Genomic DNA, 21151 nt, shown 5'->3' on the forward strand with positions numbered 1-21151 from the left:
CGCAACCATCGGCAGCGGCCGATGCGCAGCGCGGCGGTGAGAGCAGAGCGCTGAGCCCCGCCACCGAGCGCTTACGCAGCTCGTCGGCCCGCGGCTGCTCTCGTCAGCGCTCTCCTTCACAGAAACGCTTCGGGGTGCGTGGCGGGCTGCAGGAGGGGCCGGGAGCTGCCCCCGTGCGCTGGCAGAGCCCCCTCAGCAGGGCCCCGTGTCCTGGGGGGGAGCAGCCTGCTGTCCTCGCGCTCGGCTCCGCCTCTCCTCCCCGCGCCCGCCGCGCGCTTCGCCGTCATTAACGCCCCCGCGGGAGACAGCGGCCGGGTGCGGGGGGCGCGCGCCCCGCCCCGCCGCTCCCCCGCGCCGCCAGGGGGCGCTGGCGCAGGCGGCCACCCGGGACACAAACACACGCGCGCACACACACGCGCGCGGCGCGCTCCCTGCGGAGGGGCGGGGCCGGGGCAGAGGCGGGCGGCCCGGGGAGGCAGGGGGAGACGCCCCGCGCCCGCCCGCGCCGCTTCAACCCGGCGGGGCGTCCCGCGCCTTCCGGCGCCGTGACCCGGCAGTGCAAGCGGAGGCCATGGCCGTCTGCTGAGGTGCGGAGCGCGGCCGGGGCCGGGCGGGGCGGCGGGCGCTCCTCGCTTTCCCTCAGCACTCCCGGTGGCTCCCTCGCCCCTCAGGGAGCGCCGGCGCGGCTCCTCCCGGCCCCTCTCTGCGGGCGGGCCCCGGCTGTTGTTTCAGCCTCGGCCGGAGCGGAGCGGAGGGGCGGGCCCGGACAGTGGACGCTGCGTGGCGCCGAGGGGAGGCCGCGCCTGCCCGGCGGCGGGGAGCTGCGGGGTCTGCCGGGCTCTTCCCAGTCTGCCTGGCTAGCGTGTACTGGTTTTGCGGTAAACCTGCCTTGTGCTCGCTCTCCGCAGGCTGAGGGCTGGCTTTCGCTCGTCAGCCGCCTGCCGCCAGCCCGAGCCGTACCGTTAAGCCCTGCGGCACCTCGTGTCTCGTCAGCTGAAGATGAAGACCGTTCTGATGGTCGCGGAGAAGCCTTCTCTGGCTCAGTCCATCGCCAAGATCCTCTCCAGGGGTAGGAAAGAGAGCCTGTGGGTTCAGGCCTTCTGCTTGTCGTTCTGGCGGCGGCGGAGGCGCAGCGCCCCGCAGTGCGCAGCCCGGCTGAGGGGAGACGCGCCGGCTGCGCAGAACCGCGCCGCGCTGCGAGGCTTTGCTGCGGCTGAGGCGACGCTGAGAAACACCCTGCTCGGTGGCTTGGTTGTCTTGGGCCAGCTGCCGCCTGGGAATGGTGGCTTAGGACCACCAACTTAGGTTGCAGGTCGTAAATTAACTGGGTGGCTCTTCACATTCTGCTTATTTGTATGTGCTGGTGCTTATTCGGTTCAAGAATAAAGGAATCTGGTTGTGATATTTTATGTAGCTGGAGTATGTGTTAGTGCATGTGGTTTCTAGAAAGTGCCAATCAAGTAGCAAGTTGCTGTTTTGAGATTTTTGAAGCTATAGTAAATATTTCAGATCATGTGGAAAAGAAGAGTTGGTCACAACTGTACTGGTTTAGAAAAGCAGCTGAAATCCTTTTCATAAGGATTTCTTGGTGGGAGGGAAAGGATAGAGGAGGTAATGGATAGTTTCAATTGAAAATGAAATATGTTTTAAAAAAGGTCTAAAGCGATAACTGAAATAAAAGCTTGATCAACAAGTAGAATTTTGTGATCAGGAAGACACTAGCTGTAAGATCTAAGAAAAGGGAGATGTAATTTCACACCAAATAACTCCCATAGTTTTATTTTTAATCCTGTTGATATTTATGATCTTATTTTCACAGGAAGCATGTCCTCTCGCAAGGGACTGAATGGTGCATGCTCTGTGCATGAGTACACCGGATCGTTTATAGGACAGAGTGCCCATTTCAAGATGACATCTGTGTGTGGCCATGTCATGACTTTGGATTTCATAGGTATTTATTGATAAAATTTTTTAGCTGATATGGGTTGTCAAATCATGAAGGACTGCTAATAGGAAAATAATAATTGTGGAAATAATTCAGGAAGAATGTTAGAACTAGAGATGAAAGCAGGATGGAAAGATCACTTGTGGTCAGCAGTTCCTGATGTCTGCTTCTAGTTCTCTGGCTGATCTCTTGCATGAGCTTGGGCATATGCCACTTATGTTTCCTGAATTATGTCTGTGGAAAATGAGGGGAGAGGAGGCTCAATTTGCTAGCCTGTAAAAGTGGTTTGGTACTTTGGATAAAAAGTGATTAATGAATACAGAGTCCGAAGGGTTATTATCTAAAGCATTGAAGTGTATTACTGCAAAATGGAGACATGGTAAGGGGTCTTGCATGAGGAATTCTCTCTCTAACTTGCTTTAAAGTGTGGAACTATTCATGTGACTACTGCATTTCCTCTAATGCTAACAACCTTACAAGTTTTACAAGGTCTAAATTTTGAGTTATTTACACAGTGCTTTGAAGAGGTATGGTTTAATGCAATTGCCAAGCAATATACTAACAGTCACTTCAGAAAAATGGGAACGAACAATGCGTTGATACGAGAAGTGACACAAGATGCTCCATGGCATAACAGGGCTGAGACATAACTGGCCATAAGTAGCAAACAGTAACAGACTGCAATGTGCACATCATGTGTCCACTATGAAACAAGGAAAAATAGCTCCCTCTCCTTCACCTGATCAATTGACTGTACAAACAGAAGGTTTTAGCAGCTCATGTTAAAATTTCTGGAAGGTGTGTAGTATTTTTTTTTCCTTCATACGTTTCAAAATGATAGCTGCAGTTCACGTAAATATAGAATCATTAAGGTTGGAAAAAACCTCCAAGATCATCAAGTCCAACCATCAACCCACCACCACCACGCCTGTTAAACTATGTCCCGAAGTGCCACACCTCCAGGGATGGGGACTCCCCCACTGCCCTGGGCAGCCTGTTCCAATGTCTGACCACTCTTCCAGTAAAGAAATTTTTCTGAATATCCAATCTAAACCTCCCCTGATGCAACTTGAGGCCATTTCCTCTCGTCCTATCGCTAGGTTACTTGGGAGAAGAGACCGACACCCACCTCACTACAGCCTCCTTTCTTAATGCAAAGGGGATGCTTGATATACGGTAAAGCAAGATGGGTTAGGGTAGAAAGCTTTCCGAGACAAATCTTGAAAGCCAAGTATTTTCCAAAGTAATGTTGCGGGTTTTTTTAATGTATATCTAGATGTCTACTGAATATACTTCTGCTTTTCAGGAAAATATAACAGCTGGGACAAAGTGGATCCAGCAGAACTTTTTAGCAAAGCTCCCACAGAAAAGAAAGAAGCTAATCCCAAATTGACCATGGTGAAGTTTTTGCAGGTATTCTGTCTTAAGAGATTTGACACATACGCTTTTTTTTTTTTTTTTCTTCCCTTGGCATACTTTTTGTTTGTTTCATCTGGAGCATATTCCGTCTTCAAGGATTCATTGTTCCTGTTCTTCCTCTGTTAGAGGAAGCAAAGAGAAGAAAAAGAAGTGAAATTATTCTGTGGTTCTGGAAAGCAGTAAAATTACTAACAAATTTGAAGGAGCAGTGTAGCATTTTGCTATGAATTAGCCTTGCTATTAAAAAAAACTTCTTAGAGGTTAGCTAGCTTTGTTTAAGAACCAGAAGTATAACCCTCTCCCAGCTCTTAGAGTGGGTCAGTTCTCTTCACTCGAGCATAAGAAACGAAGTGTGTCTTCACCACAGATAGTTTTCTGTTGGAGGGCAATGCCAGAGCATTCTACGTCCTTCAAAATATTTGTTACGTATCTTCCCTCTACTAAGGCAGACAGGCCATCTGAATGCACTGTTTCTCGCACTGCAGGTTGTTGAACGTTTGATTTAGTAGATCTATTCACCTGCTTCCCAAAAGTGGGCAGTGTTCAGCAGTATGCTGTACAATATGCTAGGGTCCTTCCAGGGTTGAAGAGAAATGAGTATGTTCCTAAATAAGGATTTTCTTCCCTGCAGGAAGCAGCTTTTTGTCAAAGTTAGATCTATTTTATTAATTTTACTGGTTCTTACACGGTCTGAAGTCTTTGCCTTATTGAATTTACTTTTGCCATTGCCTTGTGAGTTTTTTGACTGTTGATATCCTACTTTTCCAAATTGGAGCATTGGATGCATGTTTCACTTTTAACAGTAAGTGCAAGGCATAGCTTGTAAATGCCTTCTTTAAAATAAGTCTATATTGGTTATTGTTCACTCTTCACGCATGCTCCTCTGAGGGGAAAGCAGCGTTTTGGTGGCTTTTACAGAATAATACTTTCTGAAAGGCAAGTATCTGTGGTGTAAAACTGATTTGTCAGATAAATTTAGACTTTGTGGTATCTTTGTGAACTAGGAAAGTGTTTCTTGTTGGTGGTTTTTTTTTTTTTTAAGTGATATGGAAATTAAGGCACAGAAAAGGGAAGGGACTGTGCCCAAGGCTGCACACACAAACTGTGGCAGTTTCAGGAGACTTCCACTGCTATAGAGCTATGCTGATTTTTTTTCAGCTCCTGCACAAAAGCGTCTTGTAGGCAGATGTCTGATCCCATGAAGCACAGCTTGCTTCTCCCTTCAGTCCTATTTATGTACCTGCAGGCTTCTTGTCACTTCTGCTATATTCTTCCAATTGGTTTTGCACCACGTAAATTATCTGTAGAATTTTAAAGTAGAAACAAAAATTACAGAGGTAGGTCTTTCTTTGAATTGCTGAAGAACTGTGCTAATTTTTCTCACAGGTGGAGGGAAGAGGCTGTGATTGTATTGTCTTGTGGTTGGATTGTGATAAGGAAGGAGAAAACATCTGTTTTGAAGTAAGATTTCCATTTTTAAGACTTATTCCATAATATTTGTCTATGACATACAGTACTGCCAGTGTATTGTTTTATGGATGTACAGTAAAATGTGTAAGGTGAATGAAGTTTTAAAGGCATGGAGGGCCTTGGTTGGAAAAACTCACGTGCCTTTGAACTCTTAACATGTCGGTTAATCAGTTTCATAGCTGTTGCTCATCTGAAATGAGCAATAAGGTTTCTTAAATGTTGGAAAGTTCCAGTGCTTTGAGTGTTGGTCTTTATCTCACAGCTGGAGTAGTTATTTTGCTGTCCTTATAAAACTTGATCTCTATTTTCTTTTGTTCATTAAGCAGTTAAACTTTTTTGAGTGTAGAGGCCGCTTTTAACCATAGGCTTACTGCAGGAATGTGGACTCTGCACATAGAAGGTATAGAACTAAAACTTTGGTGTGCAAAGATAATTTTCTTAATATCCTATTCCCAGAAGTCTACATGAAGAGTATTCTTTGGGTTTTGTTTAAAGAAGTGCATTTTATCAAGTAATTGATCTAAGTTCTTTAAATACCACTGTATAATCACTGAGCCCTGGCAATACATAGAATAAACCAAGATAGAAACTGGTACATATTCACCGAAAGATGCTGCAGCTGCACTGGTGAATTTCTTTGCAGTTAGCGAAGAATAGTGCTTCACTTCCAGCAGTTGCTGTTTAATAAAGAAATCCTCGAGTTTCCCTAATTATTAACACACTTCAGAGTGGATAGACAAATACTGCTCTTGCTTATCAGTTAAGAGTATTGGCATGACATCTTACTGAATTAAGAAAGTAGTTATGTATCAGCAAATACTTTGTGGAGAGTTTATTCTTTTTTTCTTTAGAGAAAAAATCTAACTTAAGCCCTTATCTTTCAATTGCTCTTAAAATATGCTTCTGATCTTCATTAGGTTCTTGATGCTGTTCTTCCTGTTATGAACAAACCTCATAGCAACGAAAGGACCATTTATAGAGCTAAATTCAGTTCTATTACTGACACAGACATCTGCAATGCCATGAATCACTTGGGAGAACCCAATCGTAATGAAGCACTCTCAGTGGATGCCCGCCAGGAGCTGGATCTAAGAATTGGCTGTGCATTTACAAGGTGACAGCATAGGTTACAGACAGTTTTATGAAAGGTTCAGGAATACTGCTCTGTCCACAAAATGTGCTTCGGAACTCTAGTGGCTAATTCTACTCATCACCAAAACCAACAATTTTATGCACAGACAAATAAAAAGAATTAAAAATCTGTGTTACGGTTTTGAACTACGTAAAGTACGATCAGCAGCTATGGTATGATGTTATTTTATTATGTTCTCCCACATTTCTCTGGGAACAAACAGGAGTCAGTGAGTGAGACAAAGTAATTATGACTTAATTAGCTTTAAGAGATGGTATTTCTCAGAGTGCTTTTTTCTTAATGCCTGAATGATGTAATATGTTACTCGTATTTGTGTGTATAAGTTAATGAAAACTTCTGCTTTTCACGGGAATGAGGATGTTAATGTAGTTGTTCCTGTTTCCCCTTTCTCCCTCCCCGCGGCTTAGGTTTCAGACTAAGTATTTTCAGGGGAAGTACGGGAATTTAGACAGCTCCCTCATCTCCTTTGGGCCATGTCAGACCCCAACACTTGGATTCTGTGTTGAAAGGCATGACAAAATCCAGTCATTTAAGCCTGAGACTTACTGGGTACTGCAAGCTAAAGTAAGTTTTACAATACTTGTTTGTATATGAGGAACATGTATTTTTACCAAAGAAATGCATTTATATTTTCGTTTTGTTCATTCATAAATTTGTAGCTGCTGACAAGAATTCACAATGGCTAGAATTTACTCGTGTTCTCATTCAGTTCACACGCGTGTCACCACTCTCTCGCGAACAGATTCCAGGATGTCAGTTTTGTGTTAAAGTGGTTATTGTCTGCTGCTTATAAGAATTCTTTGGTGCTAACCATCTAAGCTTAAACTCAGGCAAAAAGACTACTTAAAATGGTTTTCATGTTCCCTGGGGTCCTTGAACTGACTGTGTTGTTAATTTGAACCCAGGAATTAATTAGACTGCCAACAAACATTGGCATCGCTGAGTATTGGAATTTTAAAGCAAATAAAATGCTCATTGTGTTAATTGGCAGTTGAGCCTTCTGAATACTTTGGCAGCTTACAGCAGTTTTATAGCCTCGCTGCTGTCCAAGCTCTGAAAGCAAACTAACATGGGTTTACTGCTTGTGATCACAAGGATTTTTTTTTTTTTTTAAAAAAACTGGATAGATGGTAAAAAGTTGCCATTTTTAGATTTTGGAATTAAAAAAGGATGAAATCTGGTGTCTACTTTCATCTCTTTTCCGATGCATCTTGTGTGTCATGCTAGGAAATGTTTGGTGCCTGTTTTCAGAGAGTTTTGTGCTCTCATGTTGGTTGCTTCAAACTTATTTTTATACATGGGACTTAAAGCACAACCTAGCTACACTTTAGTACAAATGATTGATTTTGCTAAATCAAAACAGTAGACTTTGAATTTCTGCCCATTTCAGACTTTACTGTTCCCAGCACTAAAAATAAGAAAAGTATTTTGGTTAACTGCAGGAATAATTCCAGTCGTTCCCCTGACCCCAGAACTCAAAGTACTCCATCTTTCTCAGAAGCCCCTGTGAAAAAGAGTACAGCTGCATGTTTGAAGCATGTGTATCCTAGTACAGGTACTATTAGGATTTGCTTGCTGGATTATTGTTGGAAATGTGTATTCCCACTAAGTCTGTTACTAGACGTGTGAATGTTTTTGTTTGTTTGTTTTCGGGTTTTTTTCGTCCATTAGGTGAACCCTGAAAAAGAAAGTTCTCTCACTTTGGATTGGGATAGAGTCAGGGTGTTTGATCGTGAGATTGCTCAAATGTTCCTGAATATTACAAAGATGGCAAAAGAAGCAAAGGTAAGAATATTTACAAAGTGTCAGCAGAGCCATATTTCATATAAAGGAACTACGATTTAATATTTCATTTGCTGTCTTTTTTACTTTTTTTATTAAACGTGACTGTGGACTATCTGTATCTTGTTTCTTACTCCATTCAACTTTTTGTAAATGAGAATAAAGGGCAAGAGAAGTTTGGGTTTGTTTGGGTTTTTTTAATTTGTAGTTTATATTGTGCTAGTGTGGTCATCTCAGCAGAAGCCCCTTCTTAATATTGACTTTGGAAATGATCATCACTCATGATAGGAAGTCTTCATTACTAAACCTGCTAAGAAATACTGTTTGTATCTCTCCAAGCAGACCTCATATTTCCCATGAGACATGGTATAAATCAGAATTTAATTACTTATATGGCAATATTCCTGCAGTTAAATTTTTAATCATGTGTATGGTACAGTCTTTATAGCCAATTAACTTCTAATTCTGTTCTGTTCAATACTTGTTTGACAGTATGTTTGGATTTAAGTGCTTATAGCCATCAAGGTTCAAAGACTGCATGAAGCTTTTAAAAATCTGGATCCTTATAGTTAGGACCATTACTTGGAATAAGCACTAAATCCTTGTAGCACTGAAACTACGTGCTGCTGAGGTAAATGGGAAGTAACGACAGCAATAAGCTACTTTGCTGCATTTCCAGTGATAGGCCTGATCTGTTCCATAGCACAAAGGGACCTTAGAGATACAACTTTAGAATTTGGTAAAATTATCTCCAGTCAGATTTCCTAACATAAAAATATGTTTGTGATTACTGTTTTAAAAAAACAAAATAGGTATGACAGGAGTAGGTAGTGTTAGGTATGCCATGTGTTTATAGGCATGATGGACATGATATGTTTACCAGTTACCAAACTTCAGAACTTTTACTGGGAAAATGCTATTTTCTAGGTAGAATCTGTGAGTAAAAAAGAGAAGGTGAAGCAGAGACCACTGGCTCTGAACACGGTAGAAATGCTACGAGTGGCCAGTGCTGCTTTAGGTATGTGTAAAAGTTCAGATTTTCACACTGTTTTAAAGCAAAATATTTTGGCTTCTCAGATGAAATAATCCAGGACATACTATAGCTTGATACCCTTCTCTCCGTATAATACGTCATTTTTTGCGAAAAATCAAGTTTAGAAAGCTTGTCAGAAGTGAAATGTTGAGTAGCATCAAGGTGGCAAAAGTCTTATGGAAAGGACAAACGACGATTTATTGAAATGCTTTAAGGTATACTTTAAGATGTAGCAAACAAATGATAATCACAGTGATGTGTAGATGATTTTTGTTTTCCTCTATCCCATCTTAGGAATGGGTCCACAACATGCCATGCAAATAGCAGAGCGTCTTTATACTCAGGGTTATATTAGTTACCCTCGAACAGAAACTACTCATTATCCAGAAAATTTTGACTTGAAAGGATGTTTGAGACAACAAGCCAATAATCCTTATTGGGCAGAAACTGTGAGTACATGAAGCAATACCTGTACTGTTTAACAGAACATCCTCTAGTCCGTGTTCTAGAATGTATCTGTGTTGGTGTGTTGTGACCTTTAGGTCTTTAGAAACAATAAATATCTGTAATTGCTTTTATTTATGGATATTGTATTGTTATGGATTTGATCTGAAAAGTTTCTTAATCTGCTAAGAGTGATCTGTTGCCCGCCTCAGCTAGCCTGTTTTCTCTCTTCCTTCACCCAGGTAAAAGCATTGCTATCAGAAGGCATTAATCGGCCAAGGAAAGGCCATGATGCTGGAGACCATCCTCCCATCACTCCAATGAGAGCTGCAACAGAAGCAGAATTAGGTATAGGCAAATTCAGTAGTGTTGGAACATTATTAGTTCCTTAAGGTATAGGGGCAAGTCTGAAAAATCCCTGAGTTTCAACAGAAAATACAATTATTTGAATGGCAGGAAGCAAAGAGAGAATAGACTTTATCCTAACTTAAACTTCTGGTGACAGTGAAGTTCAGAGGTGGTCTGCTATTCAGTAATTGGTCCTAGGGACCATAGTACTGCTAAGAAACAGGAATAGCCACCTTCACAAGTCAATGCCTGCTTTCTCTAGGAGAAATATGTCCCAGAATAGGAGCTTGCAAGTATTGAAATTTTATTGTATTTTTCTGCTTGAAAGTCAAACTTCAGCTGCATTTTAATTTAGTCTTTTTGGTTTGTGTTTTTTATATTAAAATCTAGCATGTGACTTTCTGTATGCTGTGAACCCTCAAAAAGGGATTTTAAGGTTGTCAGAAAGTGCAGTGAATGTGTTGTATTGTTTATTAGGAATAGCTGAGATTGTTGTAGAAAATGGGTAACTTTTGATTTTTGTGATTCAGTGAAATAATCTCCGATAGAAAAACAAATGCTTTTAAATTTTAAGTAGTTCCATAGGACACTGAATGGCCGTGTAAGATCTTTTTTTTTTCTTTATATACACAGGAAGATGAAATATGCAAAGCACAGGACTAATTAGAAGTTGTTCATAGCAGTGTAACCTTTCAACTATGCGATTTCCTATCTCTAGATTGTGAATAAGGAAACTTTGCTTGGAAATTTAACCTATATTAGTGTTAATAAGAAGTATTTTAGAGTGATCTCTTGCAAGATTTCAAGCTGCCCAGTGTGGCAGTGGCTAAACTGGCAGTCCTTCTCCAAAAGTGTCTGCATGCAGCTGATGTCTGTACGACATGATGATTCTATAGGCAGGAAATTTTAAAGGGGAAACTGGACGGACTTTAGAATGTTGCTTTCTTTTAGGTACCAATTTTGCCTGTGATACCTGTGGAAATCTGGTACATTTTAGTGCAGATTTTATGTAGAGCTGCAGGACTTGAGTTCTGTGCGTAAGATGATGTTTATCCTCAGGTGGAGATGGATGGCGACTATATGAGTACATAACTAGGCATTTCATTGCCACTGTCAGCGCTGATTGCAAGTACCTACAAACCACCATTTCTTTCAGTATTGGCCCTGAACGTTTTACCTGTATCGGAAAAGTGGTAACTTCACCAGGTAAGACTAACCAGGGAGTAACAAGTTAGCTACAGTTGTATATTTTTTTTTTTCCCATTAATACATTGAATGTATATAAAAGTCCCCTTTTAGGGACAAGTACAATTTTTAAGACATTTTTTGAGCTATCAAGACCAAAGACAAAAATATTTGTCTGCATTTCCATACTTCAGTTACAATAGAAAAATTCTTACTTTTCATGTAGTAGTCTTTAAGATTTAATGCCACATTTGCTAGTGTGGAGACCAATCTTTTTATAGATAGCAAATGTCTTTTGAGGTTTAAATTACGCACAGGCAGATTTTTTTTTTTCCTGGGCCTCTGTATTAAGAATGTATCACCACCACTGAGATTTTTATGCTAAGCTGGCCCAGTAGTTCTTATTACATTAATATGACTTAACTATTTGTATTTCCTTTTCAAGAAACTTCCCATCCATTCTGGCACTGTGCTTTCATTCGAGGAAGACGTTTACTTTTTTTCGTACGTCAGCCCAACTCAGGTCACGCATAAAATAGATCTGATGCAGTGTAGTGGGAGATACCATCTTGTGATACTGTATTGCCTCAGATATTTCTCTGTGGTATGGCAGACAGCCTCTATAACTTTGATCTGGTCCATGTTCAAATTAGGAATGTATACCTTGGCCTTTTTGAAAGATGTGAAGATAAGTTCTCGTTATTTTTGTCTGTTTGTTTCTTTACCTCCAGGGTTCACAGAAATTATGCCGTGGCACAGCATCCCGTTAGAAGAGAGCCTTCCCCACTGTGAGAAAGGAGATCTTTTTCCGATTGGTGAAATAAAATTGCTGGAAAAGCAAACCAGTCCTCCTGATTACCTGACAGAAGCAGAACTTATCACTCTGATGGAAAAGCATGGCATTGGTAGGAACTGCTTAACTTACCTTATCCTGTAATACATCCACCAAGAGTGCAAGGAGTGTGAATCGCTCCTCCAAACTATTTCAGTTGGTAATGACCTTTCTGTATTTGTTTGAATAGGTACAGTAATGATTCCCTCCCCCTTCAAACCACAATGCATGTAGCACATCTTAGCAGATGGTAGATTGTCTCTTCCCTGACATTCCTTTCCCTTTCTTAGCCTTATGCCTAGTTTCTGGCCAAAGCAGTATCCTTTCATAACATGTGCTTGTTCCTTCTCTTGTCAGGCAGAGTTGATGTGTGGAAGAATGCACCTCCCCATTCTTAGGAATGGTTTCCTGTCTTTACAGCTTGCTTCAGCTTTACTGGCTCCAGTAGTACTTATATATCTTATCATACAGCTTACCACAGTACTGCTTTTTTTTGTTTGTTTTTCAATCTGACTTGGTTCCTTTGATGCATTTTCCTACATTTGTCCAGTCAAAATAAACATAGTCTTTTACTCCACCGTGTTTTTCCAGAATAAGTGATTGTGAGAATAGGTGTCTTCCTAATAGTAGTTCTTTGAAAGAAATAAAAGAATTAACGTTAAGACATACATTTCAGACTTCTCAGAAATGCAAAGGACATAAGAGTTACTAGGGAGATAAGTTATCCACTGGAAGCTGGGTAACAGTAAAAAAATATCTGAATTTTACAGTCTCAGGAGCGCTGTAATTTGACATAGAACTGGCGAAGTCAGAAATGAGTAATTTGATGAAAACTTTGTTTTGTTCAGGATGGATATATTGTTTTGCTTTGTGTGGCAGGAACTGATGCAAGTATTCCAGTCCACATTAACAACATCTGCCAGCGAAACTATGTCATAGTGGAGAGTGGTCGGAGACTAAAACCTACAAACCTTGGCATTGTTCTGGTTCATGGTTATTACAAAATAGGTCAGTTAAATGCTCTTCCCTTTCCATCCTCTCACCTTCTTTTCCCTTCGGTATGTCAAGGGCTGTTGTCACTGTATAAGTAGCATTTCTGACTGAAATAATGCATCTGGGAAAGTATTACTAATTCCAAAGACTTACTATAGTTAAATATAGTTATATTAAAACTTGTTTGTTTATTTTGATGTCAGTTTATGGATGGACAGTTTCCTACCCCATTTTTTGATGTTTCATTGCTGCTTCTCTGTTGCTGTTGTCTCTGGTTTTCTGTTAGATGCAGAATTGGTTCTTCCTACAATCCGCAGTGCTGTAGAGAAGCAACTCAACTTAATAGCTCTGGGTAAAGCGAATTATCATCAGGTCCTGGAGCACACCCTTGACATTTTCAAAAGGAAATTTCACTATTTTGTGGATTCTATTGCAGGTAAAACTTTACATGTGGAGTACTTAATTGTTACAAAGATGCTAGTAGAAACTACTTATATATTAGGTTCCTTTCAGAGGTTTAGGCTTACTAAAAAGTTGTGTTCCAGCACTGGAAGTTTCCAGTCAAGTTAAGTTGCTCTCCAGAAGGAAATGGACTGAATCATGGCTCAAAAACTCTACTTTATTTTGTGACTGTGTAGTGGTGTGTTTTCAAAAACTTCAGCCTAACTGAAGTACTTACCCTTATGTGTTTGTGCATGCTCACTGCGAAGCGCTGTGTATTTAAAAAGTCTTCCTAAACAAGGAAGAGCATTGTGAATAAACTATTTTCATTCCCACTTCTTCACAGGTCCTGTAGATGACTTTGTGTGAGATTTACTCTTAAGAACTAGAATTCTAACACAAATCTGATCATCTCTTTTGCAGGTATGGATGAGCTGATGGAAGTGTCTTTTTCACCCTTAGCTGCCACGGGTAAACCTCTTTCCCGCTGTGGCAAATGCCATCGTTTCATGAAGTATATTCAGGTAAGTTTGCCTCATGCTTGGAGTTTAAATTTCACTTGCTGGAGGGCATTGAGTAGAAATCCCTTTTCCATTACTGAATTTGGATTCAAATGTAGTTATGAGGAGTGCATGTCTAAAACAAAAAGCCTGATACAGTTTTTCCAGGGGGAACAAACCGGAGAGCAGTCACAGTTGGATTTCCTGCAAGTATTAAACCCTATTGACGCTACAGTTGTTCTGGAGATTTGTATTCTGTTTCCAGGCCAAACCAAGTCGTCTGCACTGCTCTCACTGTGATGACACCTACAGTCTCCCGCAGAATGGTACCATTAAACTCTACAAAGAGTTGCGTTGCCCCCTAGATGACTTTGAGCTGGTTCTGTGGTCATCTGGATCCAGAGGAAAGAGCTACCCACTCTGTCCATACTGTTACAACCATCCTCCCTTCAGGGACATGAAAAAAGGTAGGAATTCTGTAAAAATACAGGGATCAGCCTCACTTGAAATAAATGAAGTGCAGTCAATACAGTGTGCTTTTTAATAGTTTCTAATCAATGTTGCTTAGTAGGAAGTGCTGTTCAAATTAGATTAGATACCTAAAATTCACATCAAAGTTGCTGACCAAAATACATTTTTTTTTCTTTATGAAAGAAGTAAGAAATTAATTTACATGCATGCACAGTAGATGACCTTCCTAACACTCAGTATGCAGGGAAAGATACTGAGATTCTGACACATTGCAAATTGGAGTATGCTTGGTATGGATAGGACTATAGATTAAGACCGGGACTTGAGAGTGTGTTGATACTGAGACAGGTGGTGTGTCAAATGCTGTTGAAGGATATAAGAAGGGGTAAAAGTTGCTTTTAGTTTTGGTAACTCTGAGATCAAAACTTACGTAAAGTAGTGCTTTGAAGCTCTGAGTATCAGGAGCTTTTTGGCATCTTTTTATTACCATCTTTTAATTAAAAATGTCTTGTACTAACAGTGTATAATGCAAGTATGAAGTAGGAAGTTAGGAGCCATACATTCAATTGAAAACATAATTGGGTTTCACCACTAATGTGTCCAAACTGCCTGTACTGTACAGTGACAGTATCTGGCAATTCTGAAAGCTATTGTAGGACATTTTTTGAGAAAGGGATTATTTTGACTCTGTGAAAAGGCAAGTTGCCATTTGGGGAGTGGTTTCATGCTTTAGTGGTTTAGAAAACCTATAATACACTAAACTGTCTTTGAATTCTGTGTCTCACTTCCTCCAAACTAGGTAGTGTGGGTAGTGATACAAAGGATTCCTCATGGTATGGTTTTACTCTTCTTCCACCAGGAATGGGCTGTAATGAATGCACCCACCCCACGTGCCAGCATTCGCTTAGCATGCTTGGAATTGGGCAGTGTGTTGAATGTGAGAATGGGGTTCTGGTGCTAGACTCGACGTCAGGTCCCAAGTGGAAGATGGCCTGCAACAAATGCAATGTGATTGTGCACTTCTTTGAGAACGCCCACAAAGTCCGAGTGTCACCAGAGACCTGCGACTTGTGTGATGCAGCCCTTGTGGACGTAGATTTTAACAAAGCCAAATCCCCTCTCCCTGGTGATGAGACCCAGCATTCGGGCTGCGTATTCTGTGATCCTGTGTTTCAAGATCTGGTGGAGCTGAAACATGCAGCCATGAGGCACCCCATGCATCGTGGGGGACAAGGAAAAAGGCAAGGTCGAGGACGAGGTAAAGGCCGGAGGCCTGGGGGAAGACTCAATCCAAAGAAACCCAAGGACAAAATGGCAGCCCTGGCTGCTTACTTTGTATAATGGCCACATGACAGAAAAATAAACTTCTTATAAAAATTTCTTTACCTTTAAGTTTGTTTTCAAGTATTTTTGATCTTCACTGCTTTCCTGTTGTTAGAAAAGTTAAACACCTTAGATTGTTGTACGCCTTGATTTAATCACAGAACAAATTCTTCTGGGTGGTAGTTAGTAACTGAGTAAGCCTTTAAGCTTTTAATTGGAATTCATTGGTCCGAGTGCAGCTCACAAACGGTAGGTAGGGAGACTCAGGAAGTCTGCCTAGACTGTTACCTGTGGCCGACCAAAAGGAAATTCAATTTCCCTCTTTTGCCATTTGTGGGGCCTTTGTCAGAAATACAAGCGCCAGGAATACAGGAGCTGATTAAGATCAGTGTTATGCTGCTGTAGTCTTTAGAAGTGAAATGAGACTTGTTTCATCTGACTTTGAATGTTCAAAAATAATAAATGATTAGTAGCGGTCAGGTTTTTAAATTACATCTGCAGTAGCAAGAGCACTAATTCAAATCTGTCATGCTGCTGCATAAGAGAATAACGCCAAGAGACCTGCAAAATGGAAATCACAAATGTGAAGGGGACTATCTGCCTTGAGCAGTGATTTCCAAATTACCGTCTGTACAGCCAAGTTAGTATGTTTTGGTCAACGGACCCCAGTTAGATGAGACCTTCTCCTGCTGTTGGAGGTCAGATATAGAGTACCCATGCTCTTCTTTTGCTCTATGTTAGCATAGCTGATCATACCTGATCAAATACAGTTTGTGCTGCCTGTACCCCAGATTGTCCTTTCGGTGTTGGTTAGTTCTGTCATCAAAAGGAGGGTGTCCTCATGTTTTTATGTGGAGCTGTATTGAACTGCTGGGTGCCACATTACAAAATGTTATTGTACAAATATATAATACTCTCTCTTTCCTTCCATGTGCGCATAGCTGATCATGTCTGGTTGTCTGGTCAAGTACAGTTTGTTTTGGGGGTATAGATCATACAGTTTCAGCACTAGTGGTTGGATGGGAGGATGCCATCGCAATTTTACATGGTGCAAAGGCTGCTGCGTTTGAACACAGAATATGGAGAGAGCAACTTGACACGTGATTCACTGGCAACAGAAAGGGAAGAAAAGTCCCTACAAAAGGTGATGTACAACTCTGCTGTTTTAATTGGCATAGTGTGTGCATTTACTGAGCAAGAGAACACAGACAAAACACCACAGCCCCAAGCCTGTTCTCTGATCAAATGTTTATACAGTTACAGCTCAAACACGAGCTATGTTTTAACAGTATTGCTTTAAAGACCCAGCCATAGGTAGAAGTTTCTTTCTGTAGTTCTTGTATGTTTGGATTTTTTCCTAAATATTAAATATTGTTTCTGATAAAAACAAACTGTCTTTGCATCTCCCTTAGCCTGGAGTGAGTAGCTTCTTTTCATGTTTTAAAGATCATCTTGCTGTAGTGTCTCGGAGCCATAGATCTTACCATAAACTATGGTAGCTTTCAGGGTGCTTGTTCAAGTCCTCTCACCTCTAGCCTGCTTTGGTAGACTAGGGTACGGCTCTGAAAATACCTGTGTGCTCAGCTAGCTTCTGCTGCTCTGTATGACGCTGGCTGCTGGCTGGAATTTCTGTGATACTTAGAGACAGTACCCTGGAAGTGTGGGAAGCCTGTAACTAGTCGTTCTTTGTGGCTTTTGAACTGTATGAGAACACCTTTCTCTTTTTCCAAGCATGGCTTTTGGCCATTTGCAGACAAACTTTTGCTTGTCTCTTTGCTGTATTAGCCCCGGTGGAAATACAGCGCTGGGAACTTGCTCTCAGGTGCTTAGAATGAGCTGTTTACATGTTCTGGCACCTCTCCGTGGCTCCCTTGTAACTACTACAACTGGCAAAGTTCTTTCTGATACAGATACATGGGTGACTGCAAACAGTCACCCAGAACCATCGGTGCTCATGCCTGAGGAACGAAGGCGCTGGTTTTGCACTGCACCAGTGGCCACAGCAGCTTGTTCTCCCTCTGCAGCTGGGCAGCACAGGGTGGCCACGGCCTGGGAGAAGGCTGTGTGGTGCAGGAGGTGCCACAGTGGGCTCTCGGTGCTGTGGCCTGGCACGCAGGCTGGTGGTGGCAGTTCTCTCCAGAGTGGAGTGGAAAGAATGCGGATGTGATGAGCACTTTCTGTTTCTACTTAGAGCTTTACTCCTGGGATTGATTTTGAAAGGTACAAGAGAGCAAGAAAATTCTTAAAATTATGAAGTCCCTGGAAAAGTGTGTTTAGCATTAAGGTGAGCACTGCGTTTCTCATGTCTACAGTTCTCACTAGAGAAAAGAAAGCAATTACAGCTTATGCAATTGATCTCTTCTTTCAGTTTATATACCATGGGAAAAGCATAGGGTAAAGCTTTTATTATTTAGGAAGTTACCTTTGAAATAGTATTCACTCAAGACAGGAGATGGATTTGGCTCCTGTAGCTGATAAAAGAATAAAAATGAATTGGTCTATATGATATGGCTGCACACACTGCTCCCTGCTGACATGGCACTAAGAATGCTTTTGTCAGCTTGGGGAGAGGGAAGCAGTAGTTGGTGTCCCTAGAAAGTTGGTGCCAAAAGGCAGGCAGACAGTGCAGCACTCGGGAGTAAGAAGAGTATCTAAATACAGATTTTTGATCTAATAATTATTTTTGTGTGGAAGGAAAGAAGGGATTAGGTCTCCAATAGGAACAGGGGAAGAATACAGTACAGAAAAAAAATATCTTTCTGAAAGTGATCAGTGGCCATTTTAGGGCTAGTAATACTGAAGGGGTGATTTAATTCTGTATCTAGGGTTGCTCACTCCTAAATCATTTGACTGTTTTAAACCAACTTTTGTTCTTGGAACTGCCAGTAGGGAGTGATCATAGCAGGGATGTTGCAGAATACAGGCTGCTATAGCTTAGTGCGGAAATCCGAAGGGAAGAGGTGGGATAAAAATCTCCTTAACTTTGATGGCTTAGAAATCTCTAAAAACCTCAGCAGTCTCTGTTGCCAAACAGTTAGCTTTGCCTGATGCTTCAACCCATCGTGAATTCTAGACTTGTACTAGGTTCAGCAGGAGTTTGGAGCACTAAGATCCTTCACAAAACTGAGCTTTCAACCACTGAATTAAAAGCCTCCTTAAAACAGTGTAATAGTAGCCCTCTCTCTTTTGTAGACAACTTATTTTTATGGCATCCTCTGTGAAGTATCCCAGTGTAAAAAAAAAACAAACAAACAGAAAACAAACAGAAAACAAAAACCAAAACCAAACCCACAACAACAAAAAACCCCACAAGTTTTGAAAGCATTAACTGTGCTTCCCCTTTCTTTTTAGAGATCTCTTGTGATTTAAAAAAGTGTGAAGTATATTGTGTTTGCTAGCTTTTTCAGTAGAATGGGGGTGGAACGTGAGCAAAGCTCTTGAGATAGAGATGTCTGAGAAGGAGAAACCAAGAAACCAAGGTACTGCAAATGCTTGCAGCAGTATTATTTCATGGAACATGTACTGGTGCTTCTGGGTAATATGTTCTCTGTCCTGGCTTTGCAGCATCTGATGTTTTATTCCTTTGTCCTCTACGAAAATCATATCATAGAATCATAGGTTGGAAAAGACCTCTAAGATCGAGTCCAGCCATCCACCCAACACCACCGTTCCTACTAAACCATATTCTGAAGTGCCACATCTACACATTTTTTAAACGCCTCCAGGGATGGGGACTCAACCACCTCCCTGGGCAGCCTGTTCCAATGCCTGACCACTCTTCAGTAAAGAAATTTTTCCTAATATCTAATCTAAACCTCCCCTGGTGCAACTTCAGGCCATTGCCTCTCATCCTATCAAAAAATGCTCTATTATATCCAGTTACCCCTGGAAGATGTTATAATGTAAGGACAGAATCCTTATCACTCTCTTAATATCTGAAGTAAAAAGATATTTCATGTTGTGCATGCTGGAAACTGCTGCTTTTTGGCAGATAAGAAGTGTCAGCTGTTTGTGTCTAGAGGTGTGACTGCTCAGGAGGAGATGGGGAGTACAAACAGGTTAAAGACATTGTCATTGGTAGGGGGGAAGAGTTTTGAGGTTTGGGTTTGCTTCCCCCCCCCACTTTGAATATTCAGGTTAATGTGTTGATAAAACTGTTTGTTTAATACTTCCCAAATGAAAGGCCCAGGTTTTATAGTATTAAAAATAAGAAAGCCAGTAGACAAAGTAATAAACCAGATTCCTGTTTTTGTGAAAGACTTCTGCCGTTCCTTGGTTGGGTGAGGTGATGGAGTGGCATTGTGCTTTGCGAGCACCCTGCAGGGAAGTTACGCTGTTACACAGCTCTGGGGGGGGCAAGAAGAGAAGGGGTTTTAGTTGCTGTGCTCTAAGTTCCCAAAAGGGCCCAGAAGATCTAGCAGAGAGGTCGGTGTGAGTGTTCTAGATGCATGTGTCCTGCTAACCATGCTGGGGGTTTTGATACTGTTATTATTTTTGCGAGCCCAGGATTCAGGATTTTCGTTCATGCTTTTCTTGGAAGATTCCAGCTCATGACAAAGCTTGTTCCATCGAGGTTGCTGACCCTCTCCCTTTTCTGAGCCAGAGGTGCTCTTAAATGAGCAGGAAAAGGTTACAGGTGATCGGTGGACATGGTTAACTAGCTACAGCTAGTTTGGGAAACGGGTCAGCTTGCCATCATTCTCTTCCCAGTCACCGCACCTTTAGCTGACAGTCTGTGGCGGTGACAGTGCCTTGTGTTGTTGCCCGTGATAGGGTTTTGGAAGCTAGCACAGGTGTCTTGCAATGAATTCTGCACAGCGAAAAATGGTGTGGCTGCAGAATGGGGTCTCCTGAGGCCTCTTTTTAGAGGCGTTTGGGTGGGGAGGGAAACGCGAAGGGAGCGGGGTGGGTTGGAGCTGTCTCGGTGATTGCGTCTGGGGGAGCTCGTAGCCTGTGCACCCCTCCAGCTGCGCGCAGCCCTGCGTGTGACCGTCAGTGCGCGCAATTCTTTATCATGTGTAGAATAAGTTGGTGTTTTAGGGCGGAAAACTTCCGCTGGGCGAGGGTCGAGCACCGGGAGAGCTCGGCGAAAAGTTGTCGCTTATAAACGCGTGTCCTCCTCCGAGCGCTCCCACCTCAGCCCCTCTCCGCCTCTGAGGGCGGGCGGGGGGAGCGGGCCCAGGCTCTGCCCGCGGGGCCGGCCCCGCCCGCGCTCCCACCCCTCCGGCCACGGCCCCGCCCCCGCCGCCCGGCCCCGCCCCTGCGCTTCGCTTAAAGGAGCCGTCACGGTAGCCGCTTTCCCTCGCCTTCCCTTCCCCGGCGCGTCCCCTCACCGCCCGTCCCCGCCGGCGCCTGGCCCGCTCCCGGCGAGGCGAGGCGGCGGCGGCCGGGCAGCGCGGCTCATCGCGGCGCCGCCATGGCGCTGGAAGCGGAGGTGTCCGCGGCGCCCCTGAGCGCTTTCCTGCGGGACTTCCCGTCTCCGCTGGGCCCGGGGGAGCCGCTGCCGTGGAGTTCCGCGGGGAGCCGCGCCCTGAGCAGGGCCGAGGTGCCGGGCGCGCTGGCCGAGCGGGCGAGGAGCCTGCTGGGCGGCAGGTGAGAGCGCGGCGGGCGGGGGCCGCTCCGGGCTCCCCTCGGGCGGCGCCGCGCGGGCGGGCGGCGCGGGGCCGGAGCAGGTGCAGGCGGCGGGCGGCGCTCCCGCCTGAGGAGGCGGCCCGGGCTGGGCCCGGCCCGCGCGGAGCCGCGGCTGCCTGGCGGGCTGCGCCGGGCGGGTCCGCTCGGCCGCTCCGGGGGAATTCTAGCTCCTCTCTTTTAT

At 43.2% G+C, this 21151-nt stretch overlaps 2 protein-coding genes across 4 annotated transcripts in view; both read left to right on the plus strand.

Annotated features, from left to right (window-relative positions):
• Positions 1-468: 468 nt before the first annotated feature.
• Positions 469-15383, plus strand: TOP3B (DNA topoisomerase III beta). Of its 2 annotated transcripts, XM_075435113.1 has the most exons (18): positions 469-587; positions 909-1069; positions 1820-1951; positions 3252-3358; positions 4751-4825; positions 5752-5948; positions 6395-6551; positions 7659-7772; positions 8697-8787; positions 9097-9251; positions 9489-9594; positions 10654-10800; positions 11511-11684; positions 12491-12619; positions 12891-13040; positions 13469-13569; positions 13811-14012; positions 14876-15383. In XM_075435113.1, exons 2-18 carry the CDS (start codon positions 1000-1002, stop codon positions 15355-15357), a joined length of 2589 nt encoding a protein of 862 aa, XP_075291228.1. In that variant the 5' UTR covers positions 469-587; positions 909-999; the 3' UTR covers positions 15358-15383. The 2 variants fall into 2 exon arrangements, with proteins under 2 accessions (XP_075291228.1, XP_009938839.2); XM_009940537.2 differs by having other exon boundaries at positions 469-1069.
• A 5372-nt stretch (positions 15384-20755) lies between these two features.
• PPM1F (protein phosphatase, Mg2+/Mn2+ dependent 1F) overlaps positions 20756-21151 on the plus strand; it is a 28259-nt gene continuing 27863 nt past the window's right edge. For both annotated transcript variants that reach the window (XM_075435114.1, XM_075435115.1), the window contains exon 1: positions 20756-20931. In XM_075435114.1, coding sequence (XP_075291229.1) covers positions 20756-20931 — 176 coding nt within the window. The remainder of the gene's footprint in view (positions 20932-21151) is intronic.

Source organism: Opisthocomus hoazin, chromosome 13 (assembly GCF_030867145.1).
Source record: "Opisthocomus hoazin isolate bOpiHoa1 chromosome 13, bOpiHoa1.hap1, whole genome shotgun sequence".
In the NCBI taxonomy this organism is placed as follows: domain Eukaryota; kingdom Metazoa; phylum Chordata; class Aves; order Opisthocomiformes; family Opisthocomidae; genus Opisthocomus; species Opisthocomus hoazin.

What these genes read in the sequence shown, in the direction of transcription:
- TOP3B (XM_009940537.2), top strand. Translation starts at nt 1,000, where the DNA reads ATGAAGACCGTTCTGATGGTCGCGGAGAAGCCTTCTCTGGCTCAGTCC. An exon ending in GAGAAAACATCTGTTTTGAA is followed by an intron (nt 4,826 to 5,751) that starts GTAAGATTTCCA and finishes GATCTTCATTAG; the next exon opens with GTTCTTGATGCTGTTCTTCC. An exon ending in TTTTGTGGATTCTATTGCAG is followed by an intron (nt 13,041 to 13,468) that starts GTAAAACTTTAC and finishes TCTCTTTTGCAG; the next exon opens with GTATGGATGAGCTGATGGAA.